Source organism: Alternaria incomplexa (genome assembly GCF_024043165.1).
Source record: "Alternaria incomplexa strain BMP 0042 chromosome Unknown scaffold_11, whole genome shotgun sequence".
NCBI lineage: Eukaryota > Fungi > Ascomycota > Dothideomycetes > Pleosporales > Pleosporaceae > Alternaria > Alternaria incomplexa.
Genome location: NW_026249860.1, coordinates 385,921 through 401,495, shown reverse-complemented (window position 1 = coordinate 401,495; position 15,575 = coordinate 385,921). Strand labels below are relative to the sequence as shown.

The following is a 15,575-nucleotide window of genomic DNA, read 5'->3' as shown; positions in this document are numbered from 1 at the left end:
CTGGCTGGCTTACCTTCGAGCTGCTTCCCAGCGTAGATCAAACGCATGTCTTGCGTGGGTATACCGGTAACTTCACGGATACGTAGCTTGAAGTTGCTGATGGGCTCCAGATGGGTGACGTCGAACGTCTTGGTTGTGCCGTTGAGCTGCTTGAGGAAGATCTGCATGGGCTCACCGGGAAAGGCTCGTGGACCAGGTAGTTTGTAAGGCGTGATTTCGATCTGGATACCGGCTGTGGCTTTTTGTCCTGTGATCTGCGCTTCGACTGAAGCCCCGCTGTTGCTGGGCATAGCGACAAACTGCCGGACTGTGCCGTCTCCGTGGGCGATGCCATCGATCCACTTCTGTTGTGGGACGACGATGTAGTCTTGTAGGGGAGATGCGGGTTTGGCGTCTGCAGGAGCCTTCCCTAGTCGGATTTGTCGGCGGAACTGGTTGGCCACGGTCTCGATGGCGGGCTCGGCGGAGATGACATTCACGCCGCCGACGTAGATTTTGATCTTGTAGGGATGCATTTGCTCTTGGACAGGACTGAAGTTGATCCACATCGCCTCGGATTCTACACGCTTGTCAGTTGGACGTTCGAGTTTCTAATAGGTTTGACGATACTTACGGTACATGGGGAAGAAAACGCCGCTCTTTACGATCATCGCCTTGGGCAGTTTGGCGCTGTGCTGTGACACCGCTTCGAGTGGGAAGGCGCCGAGGTTAGGGGGGAGGTAGTTCGTCTCGGAGATATCTGGCACACGAACTGTGCGTCGGAAGGAAATCTTGAGGTCGTCGTTTACTGTGATGGTATCATCTTTCAGCGTACACGACATTCCGGACTCGAGTTTAGGCATGGCTGCGGTTGTTCAGATAAACAGGTTAGCAGTGCGAGCTGGTTAGATCTGCACACACAAATTCCAGAGTCTTATCTGAGTGTGAAGGTGAGAGCGGGTCGGGTAGTAACACAAGTGATGATAAAGGTAAGTGTAGAAGAGACCCAAGGTACGGAGTCAGGAGCGCCGAGGTCGCCCTGAATTACAGAATTGAGGGTCTATTTCGTTATTAAATTCGATAAAGTTAGGTTCGGTTCGTCGCTTGTGCGATGGCATTACCAGGTTTCCCATCCGACTGTCCCATTACATATTCTTGTGCTCAGTGGCTAACCGAAGTAGGGCTCATACCAGACCCTTCCGGCTCTCCTCAACCACCTGCAAACTCTTTTGACAGTCCCCGCAGTATCCTCTGACCCAGTCCTCTACCTGCTTCTCTTTGCCCTTCTTGGCTGCGCTTTCTAGGAGCTTTCCAACCTTGCTACATTTATGTGTCTCATCCAGTAGCCAGTTCTCGTATTCCGCTTCCACCACTTCCTTCTCAATGCGATTGACGACGCGTAAAGCAACGAGTAGATCGTGACGGTGCGAGCCGAGGCTTTGTCGCGTGCGGTGGAGGCGCTGGGTGCTATGCGTAGAGGGTTTGAAGAAAGACTGGGTGGAGACGGTAGATGAGGGATCGTGGAGGAGGGTTGTGAACGTCTGGTGGCTGTATACAGTTAGCCGAGTTGGCATCTCTAGGTGAAGAAGCATACCATTTGTTATCAGTGCTCGCCGCGACTGGCACTGAAAGCTCAAGATTGGTGTTGTTCCGGTTCAAGAACGACTCCTCGATATCGCGAATGTAGATCGAGCGGGTCATCGTAGTTGATGGCTTGACACCCAATCGCGACATGTAATTAGCGGCATTTCGCTCGTGCCACCAGCTCCAACTGTCCCTGGAAGTATAGAAGAAGTTGGCTCCACCGCTGACTAGCAAAAGGCCAAAGAGCAATGAGTGTGCTGAGATAACTTTGCCAAGACCGGCTACGATCGCCAATATCCAGCTCATGACTGTTGACACCACACTTATAATGATGTTCCCTATGTATTGCGCGACAAAAGATGCGGTCGTCTGCGGGCGTAATTTGAACTTCCGAGGTCGGTTCGGCGGTGGTATATCCTGCGCGTCGAGCTGTACAGCTTGTGTTTGGGCGCCGATCTGGCCAAAGATACTTGTGACCTTGTTCGTGCTTCTGTTGTGGCCGAGCCTGGCGACTTGATCATTGACGACATCAACAAGATCTTGCGCCTCAAGCTCCAGGTCTTGCAGGGCTTGGCGTTCGATGAGTTTCCTCGCAAAACGTGGGTTGCGCTTCCAGTCCACCTTTGTGTGGATAGCAAGCTTACATCGTGCTTTTGAGACATGTGTGATGACTGTTTTGCTAAGAAGTACAAATCGATCGTGGCCTGGCAGGTACCAGGGTGTCTTGCGATCTGAGACCACGTAACAAAGATGGTCGTTGAGGACTTCGATGACCTGGTAGTCGTTTATGACAACAGCTCCGTTCTTACCAGGCTGTGCAATTTCGTACTCGAAATCTCGTCGTTGAAGGTTTTTTTCGCTCGTGATCCACGGCCCTTGGACGATGCGGGACGCTCTCCGTTCCCGATATAGTAGCTGGAACACCGCACTCTTGTCCCCGAAGAGTATATGAAATAGGCCTTTTGCGCTGATATCGTACTCCTTCTCCACGGCAACTTGCGTCATGCCAGCTGGAGCAAAGACTACAGCTTGCGACGGTAGTTTGAACTTGGTTGCGTTCTTTGCGGCACTTGCGCCGGATGGTCCAAACAGATTACCATCAATGCGCAGGCTGGTCTTGATGTTCTTCCCGCCATAGCCTGTATCAACAGGCGTGTCTGGAGAGATTTCCTCCCAACCCTCCTCACCAGGGGCATTGAGGCTTTCATCCGTCTCCATCCTGATCATTCTCTTCATCGTTTCTTCGAGGTTGTGCTCTCCAGAGGCAGTATTGCGTACGAGGAAATTCAGTCGACGCAAGAGCAATTTCAGAGGCTCGAGGAACGTCTTCACAGTGAGCCTAGTAGCGCCATCCTCCCTTGCGCCTGACTTGAAATGGAGGAAAAGAAAGTCGCAGTCCTTGCCGGGAGCAGCAGTGACTTCATCGATAGAAGACATGCTTATTCCCGTGATAAGTACAAGACCCAGGTGATTGCTGTAGAAGTATATGTTCTTAGTTGTGACGTACACGCGCCCGGGGAACTCTTGTTGATCTGTCGGATTCCATACGGCTCGGAACACCAGCACGACTTTCTCCGAGCGTGGCACTGTAGGGAACAGTATCCGGAACTGAGCGTCTTGCATCCGGAGAGCGAGAGGGTAGTAATTTGGGAAGTCGACCTCGTCATGGTTGGTCTTGGTGAGTATCGGAATGGGTCCGCCCATACTGCTCGACTTGCGATGAACAGCGCCGGTAGGAACAGGAGGTGTTCCATTCTTCTCATCGCTGGGTCCAAGGACAGGAGACGGGTTAATAGGACTCGGAGGTCCAGATTGACTGCGGTCGCGCGTGTTGGTCTCATCTTCGCGCCCAAGGACGTTGACATATCCCCAGTTGACCGAGCCCCAGAGGTTAGCCATGAGCCCACCAGGCATGTTACCTGAGCGGCCTGTCCCGAGACCTCGCTCTCCACTTACAGCGACCGCGGCTTTGCTAAGGTTGGTCGGAGCCGGCGGGCTCGCAAGGGTGGAAGGCGCAAGACTGGTATATGGAAGTGTCTGGCCCATGACAAGCCGAGTATCAGGGAGGCCAGGTGCAGGCGCGGCAATCTGTCCGACCTGTACAATGTTATGACTAGCTGAAGCAAGACTTGCGGAGATAAGACTAGCAATGCCACCGCTGGCGGAAGAGGGGTTGCTTCCACTCAGCTGAGGGCTTACTGTTGATTTCCTTGTCAAGTCGAGCTTCTCCATGATTCTGGCAGTATGATCGCGGCGGCTGCTATCGCCTTCAGTTGTTGTGCCACGTCGAGCCGACACATCGAAGCTACCGCGTGTCGCATTGCTATCAGCACCAGGAACGCCGAGCGATTCGGTACGGTCCATGCTGACGGTGTCTTCACCAGGCTGGCCGGCTTGTCCCTCGGAGGTCTTTGCAGCGAACTCAGGGGCCACAGGAGGGCTTATAGAGAACGCGGCGTCGACAGAGGCAGCTCCCGACAGATCCTTGGATGTATCCTCCAGTGCCTTGCGCTTGGCAACCTCAAAGGAAGAGATCCACTCCGTGATATCGTTCTGCGTCTCGGCCTGTAGAAGGATCGTCGTGTCTTTCGTCTTGACTTCGAAACAGAAGCGTCGCTCTTCAGCAAAGGCTGGCCGAATACCGCAGAGCAGGACGCCGATCTTCTCTGATTCTTCCACGGCGCCGGACCGTGTGCCCTGTGTCAGCCAGCCGAAGATGCCGTTCTTGACGAAGAACCAGCGTCTGACCCAGTAGGTCCTGGCCGGCTTACCGGTGATTGTGCGCTGGAACAGCCAGCCCTGCTTTTCAGCCTTGTCGCTGCCAAACTCAGGCTTCGCTGGGGATTGTAGGTTCGCGGACGAAGGTGCGGCACCGAGGTATGGGACGGTCGAAGCGGCGTAGGTGTCCAGCTCTCGCGATGGTCTTGCGCTGACTTCGGCGGCGCCCTCGATCTGCTGGCGTGCTAGATGGAGCTCCCTCTTGAAGACACGCTCGCCGTTCTCCATCTCCTTGCTCCAGCCCCGCACGCGCTCGACGTCGGAGGTCCACATGTTGAAGCCCTTGTTGGACGCGTCTGTTGCCGCCTTCATGTCGCGCCACTGCTCGTTGACGACCTTGACGAGTATCTTGTCCAGTGTCAGACGCACTTGGGGTGCCAAGACGCAGAAGTTCATGCTGGCCTGGAGGTATGCCCGTCGCGCCTCGTGTAATTGGAAGGCATCTTCTCTCAGCGAGGACGCCTCCTTTGTCTTGATCTGGCCCGCGTACCGCGCAATGGCGCCGTCAAAGGTGCGCTGTGTCGAGTCGAGGTTCTTGCGCGCCTCCTTCAGCATGCGCAGGTCGTTGGACACAAAGGCCCGCATGGGCTCGCACATGGTTGCCTCGGCCCTCTTCATGCTGCGCAGCGTGCCGTTCCAGAACTCGCGGGCGCCCTCGCCGAATCGCTTCAGGGCCAGGACGGTGTAGTCGTGGTCGACGACGGCTTCGGAGAGCTGCAGCGGCGGGTGCGATGTCTGTATGTACGTGTCCACGAGCCCCTGCATCTTGTTGCACTCTGCGGCGAGCGTCGAGGTTGCGCTGATGAAGGAGTGAAGCCATCGCTCTATCAGTTCGATCTGGTCGCCGTAGTGGACGGCAGTCGCGCGGAAGGTGGGCGAGTCGAGGGCGGCTTCTTTGATGACGACGGGTCTGTATGCAATTGTCAGCATGCCCATGTACTCGGTCACATCGTCTCGGCCTACATCAGATCCAGCGGCCGTGACACGGGCTCTATGCTGAGCTGCGGCGGCTTCTCCTCCGCCATGCTGCCGACTCGTGCTGACAGACGCTATAGGAATGAGTATCTCAAAAGCAAGTAGAAAGAGACTAGACAGGCAGGCTATTATACATGGTCGGCGGCGTGGGTGGGCGTGTCGCGTGGTGCACCTCCTCGCCCATGCACCGCTCGATTGGTGTTGCGGCGGGTCCATCGTCACCGCCGCGGCGAACGTCAGTTCACGCGCTAGCGCCTACTCCACCAAAATTTTGTGAAGGCCCGGCGCGAGACGCTCCTGCACAACCTCGACGTCCACAACATCCACCATGGCAGGCACCAAGGAGAAGAAGCGCAGCAGCGGCGTCAAGCGCGACCTGAACGCCGCCAACGAGCCCCCCGCGAAAAAGGCGAAGCTGCTCGACAACACCGACGATGAAGGCTCCGACAGCGACGGCGGCGGAGTCTCGCTCAAGGTCAACGAGGAATACGCCCGCAAGTTCGAGCACAACAAGAAGCGCGCCGAGCAGTTCCGATGTAGGCTTAGTCAGGGCATAGCCACGTTCAGTACTAACTTTGTGCAGTAGAGGAAAAGTACGGCAAGGACAAGGCGTTCCAAAACGGCGGCGACGAGTCGGAAGACTCCGAAGAGGGCGTAGAGGAGGACGATGCAGCCGAGTTACTCGACGAAGATCTCGACGAACAGGTCAATGCCACCCTCCAGGCTCTGCGCGCAAAGGACCCTCGCATCTACAACAAGGAAGTCAAGTTCTACCGCGAACTCGAAGAGGGCGAAAATGGCACAGACGAGAAGAAGAAGGAGCCATCAATGACACTGCGCGACTACCACACCAAGAATTTGCTCGAGGGAAAGTACACGGGCGAAGACGATGACGAGGATGCGCCGCCGAAGACATATGCGCAGGAACAGGAAGACGCTAGGCAGGATCTCGTCAAGGCGCTCAAGGATGCCGACGAGGAGGAAGACGACGACTTCATCGTCGCAAAGGAGAAGCCGCAGAAGTCCAAGAGCGATAAACCCAAGATCACCGCCGAGGATGTCGAGAAGGCCGACCAGGACCCGGAGACTTTCCTGTCCAACTTCATGGCGTCTCGCGCTTGGGTACCCACGCAATCTGCCCGCTTCCAACCCCTCTTGTCCGACGATGAAGATGAAGATGCTGCCGCAGACGAGTGGGAAAACTCGTACAACCTATACTTTGAGGATACAACGGGTGTGAACGAGAAGATCATGACATATGCGCGTGATGCTGTCGCAAGCACTACGGTCCGCCGAGACGACAAGAGCGGCCGACGCAAGGCCCGTGAACAGGCGAGACAGAAGAGAGAAGCCGAGAGACGAGAGAAGGAGCAGGAGCTTGCACGTCTCCGAAAGCTCAAGGTGGAAGACATGGAGAGCAAGGTCAAGCAGATCCGCAAGATCGGAGGTCTGAGCGGCAGGGACTTCAACATTGACGAGTGGAAGGAGGTGTTGGAAGCCGACTGGTCAGATGAGCAATGGGACGCCGAAATGCAGAAGCGCTTCGGTGATGCCTACTACGGAGACACTGTCGAGGATGAGGAAGAAGGCGGCAAGAAGAGCAAGAAGCCTAAGAAGCCAAAGTTCGACGATGATATCGATATCAAGGATCTTGTCCCTGACTTCAAGGATGACTCCGAAGAAGAGCGACCCGACCTCTCATCCGACGAGGAGATGCCCGACGCCGAAGCAGAGGACGACGAGGACGAGACCGGTACATCCTCCAAGAAGTCCTCCAAGCAGCGCAAACAAGAACGCGCCGAAGCCAAATCCACCGCACGTCGCGATCGCCGCCTGATAGAAAACCTCGTCAACCAGAACCTCGAATACGAAGCCGCTCTCGCTGCCAAGCCCTCCAAAGCCGCGTCCCGCTTCCGCTACCGCGAAACATCTCCCACAAGTTTCGGTCTGACTGCGCGCGATATCTTGCTTGCAGACGACAAAGCCCTGAACGACTTCGCGGGCCTGAAGAAACTCGCCGCGTTCAGAGATCCCATCAAGAAGAAGAAGGACAAGAAGTTTCTCAGTAAGAAGGCCCGCATCAGGCAGTGGAGGAAAGATACTTTTGGCGATCCTGATGGACCTAAGGGCGGATTCGAGACTCTACTTGGCGAAGAAGAGGCCGCGGCACCCAGGCGCGACAATCGTAACGACAGCAACAACGACAGCAACATTGTCGAAGGGGAGAAGAAAAAGAAGAAGAGGAGTCGCAAGAGGAAGGCTACTGCCGTCGAAGCGTGATCAGTTCCCTAGTTTACTCGTATACCACTGTTCTGCGGAATTGATACCTTTGAGTCGTTTATCTATCCATGTCTTCACATCTACCTCTTTACTACTCTGATCCACCACCTGTGATTTTCTAGAACTGTTTCACCACACCACAACTACACCAACCCTCCAACACCCCCTGAATACAAACTCACGATCCCTTCAGGCAGCCCGCCTGCCAGCCAGCATCACCCATCCCTTCGCCACCACAAGTCGCGTCACAGCACATCACCAGCATCACCACGGCCAAAAGCAACAAAGATAAAACCGACCAAGCGGATGTAAACCCTAGATAAGAAAGCGGAAGCGGGATCCAGAACGATCAACGCAAGGGAGCGGGCCGTCAGGGGACGACAACAAAAATAACTACCATGCTACACACAACGCCAACGCCAACAGCTAAAAACAACTCTCGCGGGTCGCAGACCGACGCGGCAGTTTGGACCGCGAAAAAAAGGAGATATCGTGAACGTGGGGTCTGGGTAGATGGCATAGACGTCGTTTTTTCTTTTTGAGGATGCAAGAAACAAAGGGGTGGGTCAGACGAGTGAGGCTGTGCTTTTGCACTCCCCCCTTCACCTTGGTATACCTTTCTCGGAACAGCTTGGAGCCAGGGTTCTGTGTAGCTTTTTCTCTATTTTATCGTTGCGGTGCACCGTTTCGGGGTGCCGGTGCGTTTTCGGGTAGAACGTGAGTAATGGTAGTGTTGGGGTACGGTAGTCTGTCAATGGGCATTTCAGTTCGGCGTTATACTACATGTCATGTTGCAATTCAATACATGGAATGGGGTGGTGATTTATTGATGAGCTATTACTTTCGCCCAGCAGGCATACGCTGGTCCATCTACTACCCAGAAACCAGCAAGTCCAGCTCCTACGCGTGCCGCATGCGGAAGGTATCATGTTATCGTCATGTTAAGCAGTGGGATTAGTCGGAATGTTCCTTTCCGTATTCCCAAGTAACTGCACTGAGCCGTGTGAGGGGAGTGGACTCGAGATAGTATTCGTCCAATTTCGGGATGGTTGTCGTGCGATTGTAACGGTGATATCAGCCGGAGGAGGGTCGACATCGGGTATGGTGAGGTCGCACAGTGATCGCACAGAACTCGAAGTCCCTCTACTGGTCGTCGGCATCGTCGGGTTGGTCAAACAGGAAGTTCGCGGCCAGCTCCTCGTTCTTGTCGCATGCAAAGTATGCTTGGATAACAAGATCGCGCTCGAACCCAAGGCGACACAGGCGCTCGATAGCCTCGCGCTCCTCCTCAGTTACAGAGATGGCCTGGGCACCGGGTGGCAGCGGCGCGTCCTCGTCTGCGTCCTCGGCCAGGAGCTGCAGGAACTGCTCTGGATTGCTTGCGATCATCTGCGCCAATTGAGGGTTGCCCGCGCCGACCTGCTGTAGGATGGGCTCAAGCATTTGTGGCTGCTGCTGTACAACCTGTCGTAGCTGCTGGAACTGTGGGTTGTTGCGCAGGAACTCGAGAGAGTTGGCGTTGAGCGCACCGGCCGCAGCACCGCCGCCAGTACCACCGGAGCGGGCACCGCCAGCACCTCCGCGATTTTGAGCAGCCTGGGCAGCGGCCTCGAAGAGGTTCATCGGCTCGTCACCTCCGGATGGTGCGTTTCCGGCAGGCGCAGGTGTCGCACCTGTGTCGCCGCCAGCAGCGGGCGTTGGAGAGGTCGGGGCACGGGCTTGTGCTTGTTGCTGTTGCTCTTGGAGCGCGCTCTCCGGAATACCCTAGAATGATGTCAGCACGTGTGTCGAGGCCAGAATGGTCACTTGTCCTACCGTCAGGAGATACTCAACCGCGCGGTCGGGGTTGAAGTAGGCGGCGCGCATGGCCCGGTCAATATCAGCGCGTGCGAAACCCATGCTCTCCATATTGGCAATGGCGGCCTCGCGCTCTCCACCCATAGTCAGAGCCGAGGGGTCATTGAAGCGCTCGCCGGATGCCTGGGCTGGCGCGGGAGAAGGTGTGGCGGGGGCGTTTTGTGTGTTGGATGAAGGTGCGGGCGCGGCAGGAGCTGCGGGCGTCTGGGCTGCTGCTGGAGCGGGCGTTGAGGGCGCTGCTTTACTTGACGATGCGGCGGCAGCCTTTGGCTTGGAGACCATGCAGACGATGAAGCCCTTCTCCTCGATGTTGTACGACTCGACTGTGTTGGCATCTTGCAGTATCTTGCCTATTGTCTTGTGTCAGCGACTGTGCTGAGCAGCCATGTCACCTCAGCAGCTTACCGGAGTAGATGAGCTTCTGCTGGGGAACTTCCCAGCCCTTCTCGGCCTGGATCTTGGACTTGAGGGTGCCAATCTAGAGTGTCTGTCAGCAGGGCGGTTGCGATAATTTTCTGGATGTGGCGGGTCTGCGCACCGTTTCCGAAGGCTCGGCCTCGATGACGAACTTGTTTTGCTTGAGGTCCTGCAGAGGTTAGCAGGCTGTAATGTGTGGGACAAGGTAGTCGGTGTCTACCTTGAATGTGATCTTCATCTTGGCGGTTGCTGGGTGCGTGGTTGAAGATGGAGCTGGGTGGGCGGGGTGTCGGAGTAGGTGTTGGAGGTGAGGTAGTGGGGATGATGAGGCAGTTCTTGGCGGGGTTTAGTAGTACCGCGTAGTGAGAAAGAAGGTAAAACTAGAAGCAGGAGCAATGTGAATGCGATTGCAGCCTTTATTCTCACAAAGCGAGCGTCGTTTGCTCAGAAGGTCGTGGAAACACGGTGCACTAGGCTAGGCTGTCGTCAACCACAGTCAACTGGTACACATTACCACTTGACACTGCCACTCACACTGACACTGGAGCTGTACGCCACAGCTCTGCTAAGCCGACGCCACATGTGGCGCACCTCCAGGCTTCACTGTCCAGGCGCATCCTGCATCGTTGATCGTGAATCCTGATCGTGAATCCTGATCGCTAATCCTGGGCGCAAAAGAGACCCCTAGACCTATTCCTCGGTATTGATGTACCCACCACACATACCAGGTGTTACTAGCCACGAGAGTTTACTTTTTACGCGGCTGCTGACATCCAGCTCAGGGCTCGAATATCGGTTGCAGGGCCCCAACGGCCAGAACACGGCCAGTGACGCAACAGCAGATCGCCCAGCCGCAGCTTCATCTCCTCCCCGGCTAGTGTGCTGACATCGCATCGACACACGGCACGCTTCCACATGCCGCGCATCGCCAACTCCAAAATCTTGACAAGGTTGCAGGTGCTGTCATCGTCGTCGCCCAGCCGGTTGCTGCTCATCGCTCGGCCCTTTGTTTCAATCCCCGCCCTAGAGCCGCCATGAGTCGCTGGCCATGAGGCGACGAGACCGTTTCACCGCCTTGCCAAACTCTGGCTAGGACACGCCGACTGTGTGACTGTCGCCTATTGATATGCTGTGCTCTCCGCACTGCACGAGGAGACTATCGTCGGTCGCACCTCCGTAATGCCTCGCCAGCGCTTACCAGCCGTGGCAGATCGAGCGAGTATCCACAGCTCATCAGGCGTGGAAATTGTCCGATCGCGTTCTCTCCAGGTTGTTTGTTGTGTCTGCCGAACGCATAGTCAAAACAACGCGTCAGGAAATGAAGGGCTAAACTTACCGCAGCTCCACACCATAAACTTTGACAGGTAGGCCCTTGAGCTGTTTCCGGCTCTCGACGCCTGACCCGGTCTCGCTCGCGATTGGCCGCTTTGGCTCGTGTTTCGAAAAGACAAACTGTTTTCCTTCTTTTGCATCAGATTCCAGCGCATCCGGCCTACTGCCACCACGCTGAATCGTAGGCTTGCCATCATACTCTCAGCTCTGCGGCCGTGCTACTGCATTCTGCTGTGCCAATGTCGCATCGCCATGCCCTTAGGACTCGGTACCCATGCGCTGAGGTCGTGCAGCGCCATGCTCGAATGATGCTTGCGTGCATCCCAGCAGACTAGTAGGGGTTTCCCCGTTTGTCCTACGCGTATTGCAGGCCAGTCCACGAAACAATGGGCACACATCAGCCTTCTCGACTTCACACAAATTTATTATTACTACTCGTCCCTCCCCACATGCTCTCCCGTCTTCACGCCGCTATCCAGTCCCTTTTTCGTCACTCCCTCGCTCGTCATCCACTCGTCACTCATCGTCGAACAACGCTCGCTTCACAAAACCCATCGTATTCCTTAGTCGTTCCACCGAAGATCGGCCAGCTATACCGTACATACTATAACCGGACTAGACCCGCATCAGCCACGCCCCGTAACGGCTTGCTCGACTATAGTAGCTGCAGCTATACAGCCGCATTATTTCCTGCAACGCGTCCGACTCGCGCCTGTTCGGTTTCGCGTCTCTCCACAGCAACAATACTGGGGCTCCATCTTGCATTTCAACCGATAGTTCACCCACTTCTCTGCAGCATCCTCTTCGGTGTTCTTCAACCAAAACCAATTATCGACAATCCCCCCTGGAACCCCCTGGTACTATAATACGACTATACCTCCCGTCTGTATCGGTACCTCGACGTACTCCAGGCTGACTGTCGCCTTCCACCAAGAGTACTCAGGCCAGGGTTTGAGCTGACCAACAACCTTACGCCTCTCGTCCATCATGTTGCAATCTCGAAAATTCTACCTTTCCCTTGTTGGCGTTGTTGCATGGTCAAGCACAGCCGCTGACACCGTCTTGTCTATCTTGGAAACGGCATCTCTTTCTTCGTCTCAATCCTCCCTGGTCAGCATCGCTGCTGTAGCGAGCACTTTCGACGTCGTTTCTCTCTGCTGTGTCGGCTTCTACATATTTCACAATGTGGGAAACGTCCGCGGAGCCCTAGAGCGATCAGGTCGGGCAAGAAAGACTTTGGTAACAGTCAGCGTTCTCATATCTGGCGCTGCGTTGGTACTGTCTCTCATTTCGATCATCATGATCAAGTCGAGATGGGCAGAGGTCACAGCCGACCCTGTTGTTGCGCCGGTCTCAAATTGGGACAGCCATGTTTCGGGACAGATCGCAGCCTGGGTCGTATCATGTCTCAGTCAGGCCATCCTGTACACCTCATCGCTATGGAACCGCAAAGCACCCAAAGTTCAGACTGTCATCACATCAGGCCCTCGTGACTCAGTCATGAGTGAATTGCGGACTTCGCGCCCAAGCCATCTCAACTTCGCAGAGCACACCCAGCTTGCGACTCCCATGGCCATTCATCAGCAACCCGAGGTCCTTGGAGCCTTGCCCTCGCCCACCTTCTCTACACGCTCATCGCAGTCCCTCAGATCTTTCCGAGAGTCTCTACGTCATGTAGTCCGCCCAGTCAACTCGCGCACTACTCTCATCAGCCAGAAGTCCTTCACCAGAGACGCCCCAGCCAGCATCTACTCGAACCGACAGTCGATTGACACTGTCTCTCACTCCGATGGGTTCGATAGCTGGGACACAAGCAGCGTGAGCCTTCCAGCACGCGATGTCGTCTTGCAGCAAGCGGCGCCAACCAGGGGCACAACATTGGAGCCGATCCCCGGCAGCCGTCCTCACTCGCCCGCTCGCGCGCTGGACGGTCCGTTTCTGTCAGAACTCCCAGAGGAAGATGATGAAGATCTGCCCCCGCCCCCGAAGATGATGCCAGACATCTCGCGCCCACCGAGTCCAGCATGCAGCGAGGCTCACATCCACCCCTTGTTCAGGTCGGAGAGCCCATCAGGTCTGCCACCTCCAACAATGACCCCTGGTACGAGCATCATCGCCAGCCCCTACTCCAACCAAGCCATCGCATGCCCGCCACGATCATTTAGTCGGATGAGGTCGAACAGCAATCTGAGTCAAACCGCCATGGGCCCTCCCTCTCTCCACCAAGCCAGAAGCTTCACCCGTGAACGCTCGGCAAGCCTCCAATCAAAGTCCAGGAGCCCATCTCCCCCCAGCCGCGAAATGACACCTCCCATCCCCGACTTCGTGCTCAACTCCTCCCCCCGAAGCAGCATGAGCGGCTCCCGCCGCGTCGCTCTCCAGTACTCCCCTGATCGATGATAGATCATCACGGGGAGTACTACCTCTACTCCCTTTATGTCACGCATATAATGTGAAAGATGTAATGTCTCTTACGTTTGTACGATACGATTTCCCTTATACTGTTCATACCTTTTCGGTATACCCATTCATGTTACACGTTCCTATTCTGTCACTAGCTCTCGCCCTCACGGGGGTTCGATCGAGCGTTGAGCGTTTCTGCATCGCGACTCTTTTTCTTATCAGGTCTGGGCTCCAGCATACAGGGCTGTTCGAGCGGACAATCATCATCTCGTTATGTATAGTCATAGTATCTTATTGTTTTCATATATGACTATTTGCTGGTCAACTAGTCAGGCGCACTGTCAAGACGGAAAGCTAGAAAAAAACCCGGACAAGAACGGACGGGAACAAGGAGAATCGAAGACGAAGTTAGGCCGCAAGGCTGCAAATCGTTATACCCAAAATCAATACAACAAAAATCATCACCATCAGTAATCTACAAGCATCTTCTTCCCTTGATACTTCTGTCCAGCAAACCATAATACGCATTATTGTGAAGAAACTTTCTTTCTCTGCCGAAGCTGGAACCCCTCAGCCTCACCTGTCGTATTCCAACAGTTCCCTTCCCGCAACAACGCTACATGACTGACAACCACTGCCCTTCCCTTACCACAGAACATGCATGATGCCAGCATGACCCCCCTTCGCAACATGCAGTATCTACTCTGCCCCACTTCGGGCCAGTCAGAGTCGACCGTTAGCCGAACTTCCCATTCTACGAGGGAGATCCCCGCTGACCATGGTACGTATACAGCCGCCTCATTTCATTTAAACCTACCGGCCGAATGTTCTTCGTTGTTGGCGAGCGTGCGGGGAGATTGAACCTTATGTGATGACGAGTTCGGGCGTGATTGCCCTGACGCACGCGCGCGGCTTCCGGAGTTTGCGGATAAGGGTGTGTGGGTGCACGGCCGGACGGGTCGGAGCCCGAGATGGAGCTGTGGTGATGAGTAAGAGCGGGAGCGGGAGTTGGTGTTGAGGGGAGTCTATCGTGTGTTTAGGTTCGGGGTGAGATGGCTCGTATATATGGTTTGTTGGATTGGGGGACTATTGGATGGGTGCAGTGGTGTTGAAGACATGGGGCGTGATACTTGGGGTATCTTGTCGGAGAATTATTCTCGTTGGTGGTCTTGTGGAGAGTCAAGATCGTCGTAGTATTGGAGTATTCTGAACTTACTTTGGCATGTAATATTGTGTGCGCAAGGCTGTACTGCAATTCCCATCGTGTATTTTGGCTCCATACTGTGATGTATTAGCCTTGCGATCAGTTTGAGACACGCTGAATGGATGCAATTTATGACTATCACAATGTAATCGGTCTCAAAGAGGACAGACAATTGACCACACCACAACTAGTCCATTACGCCAACTAAGTATGCCATTGGTTGTTGTAACGAAAGCGTAGCGTCGAGAGTTTGGGCGAACAGTTAGTTGGTAGTAGTTAAGTTGGTGCCGTGGAAGTAAATGAATGAGTAATCAGAGATTTAATAACATCGTCTAGCCCAAGGAAATCACAGGTATCATAAAGAAGACGATATACGCAGTCGTGTGGGTTGTGGCGCGTTTGATGGTTACTCATGTGTTGTGGCGCGCTCTACGCTGACCGCCGATCCGCTTGTCCTTTTGGTCACACGCGACATCAACGCCTCTGGCTTCTCTCAGTGAAGAGGAGAGTGCGCGAACTTGTGTCTGCATTCGAACAGTACGAGCATTGCGCTCACCTTGCAAGCGTCCAGGATAGGAAACCAAGTCCATAACAGCCTGTCTTGAAACCCCCTTACTTGCTCAAAGTCCCGTCCCCAAGCCATGCAATACGACGCGACGGATGCATGCATGCTGCGCCGCACCCTTCACCACAAGGTATGCGGCTCCGATAGACACTGTTAGAGAAAAGTAGCAAGAAGCGAGAGTATACGTCTTTTTGACTTCAA

The 15,575-nt window shown here is 54.9% G+C and overlaps 4 protein-coding genes across 4 annotated transcripts; 2 read left to right on the top strand and 2 right to left on the bottom strand.

Annotated features, from left to right (window-relative positions):
* Window positions 1-1,163: 1,163 nt before the first annotated feature.
* Window positions 1,164-5,366, bottom strand: J4E90_007542 (uncharacterized protein; the record flags this gene model as incomplete). The annotated part of the gene is made up of 3 exons (XM_051437077.1): window positions 1,164-1,527; window positions 1,574-5,251; window positions 5,305-5,366. The coding sequence occupies 3 exons, from the start codon at window positions 5,364-5,366 to the stop codon at window positions 1,164-1,166; spliced, it is 4,104 nt and encodes a 1,367-aa protein (XP_051288823.1).
* A 278-nt stretch (window positions 5,367-5,644) lies between these two features.
* Window positions 5,645-7,596, top strand: J4E90_007541 (uncharacterized protein; the record flags this gene model as incomplete). Its single annotated transcript, XM_051437076.1, has 2 exons — window positions 5,645-5,852; window positions 5,900-7,596. The coding sequence occupies 2 exons, from the start codon at window positions 5,645-5,647 to the stop codon at window positions 7,594-7,596; spliced, it is 1,905 nt and encodes a 634-aa protein (XP_051288822.1).
* Window positions 7,597-8,739: 1,143 nt separating this feature from the next.
* J4E90_007540 (uncharacterized protein) lies at window positions 8,740-10,108 on the bottom strand (the record flags this gene model as incomplete). The annotated part of the gene is made up of 5 exons (XM_051437075.1): window positions 8,740-9,360; window positions 9,412-9,803; window positions 9,859-9,931; window positions 9,992-10,039; window positions 10,091-10,108. 5 exons carry the CDS (start codon window positions 10,106-10,108, stop codon window positions 8,740-8,742), a joined length of 1,152 nt encoding a protein of 383 aa, XP_051288821.1.
* A 2,081-nt stretch (window positions 10,109-12,189) lies between these two features.
* Window positions 12,190-13,602, top strand: J4E90_007539 (uncharacterized protein; the record flags this gene model as incomplete). Its single annotated transcript, XM_051437074.1, has 1 exon — window positions 12,190-13,602. One exon carries the CDS (start codon window positions 12,190-12,192, stop codon window positions 13,600-13,602), a length of 1,413 nt encoding a protein of 470 aa, XP_051288820.1.
* Window positions 13,603-15,575: the final 1,973 nt, after the last annotated feature.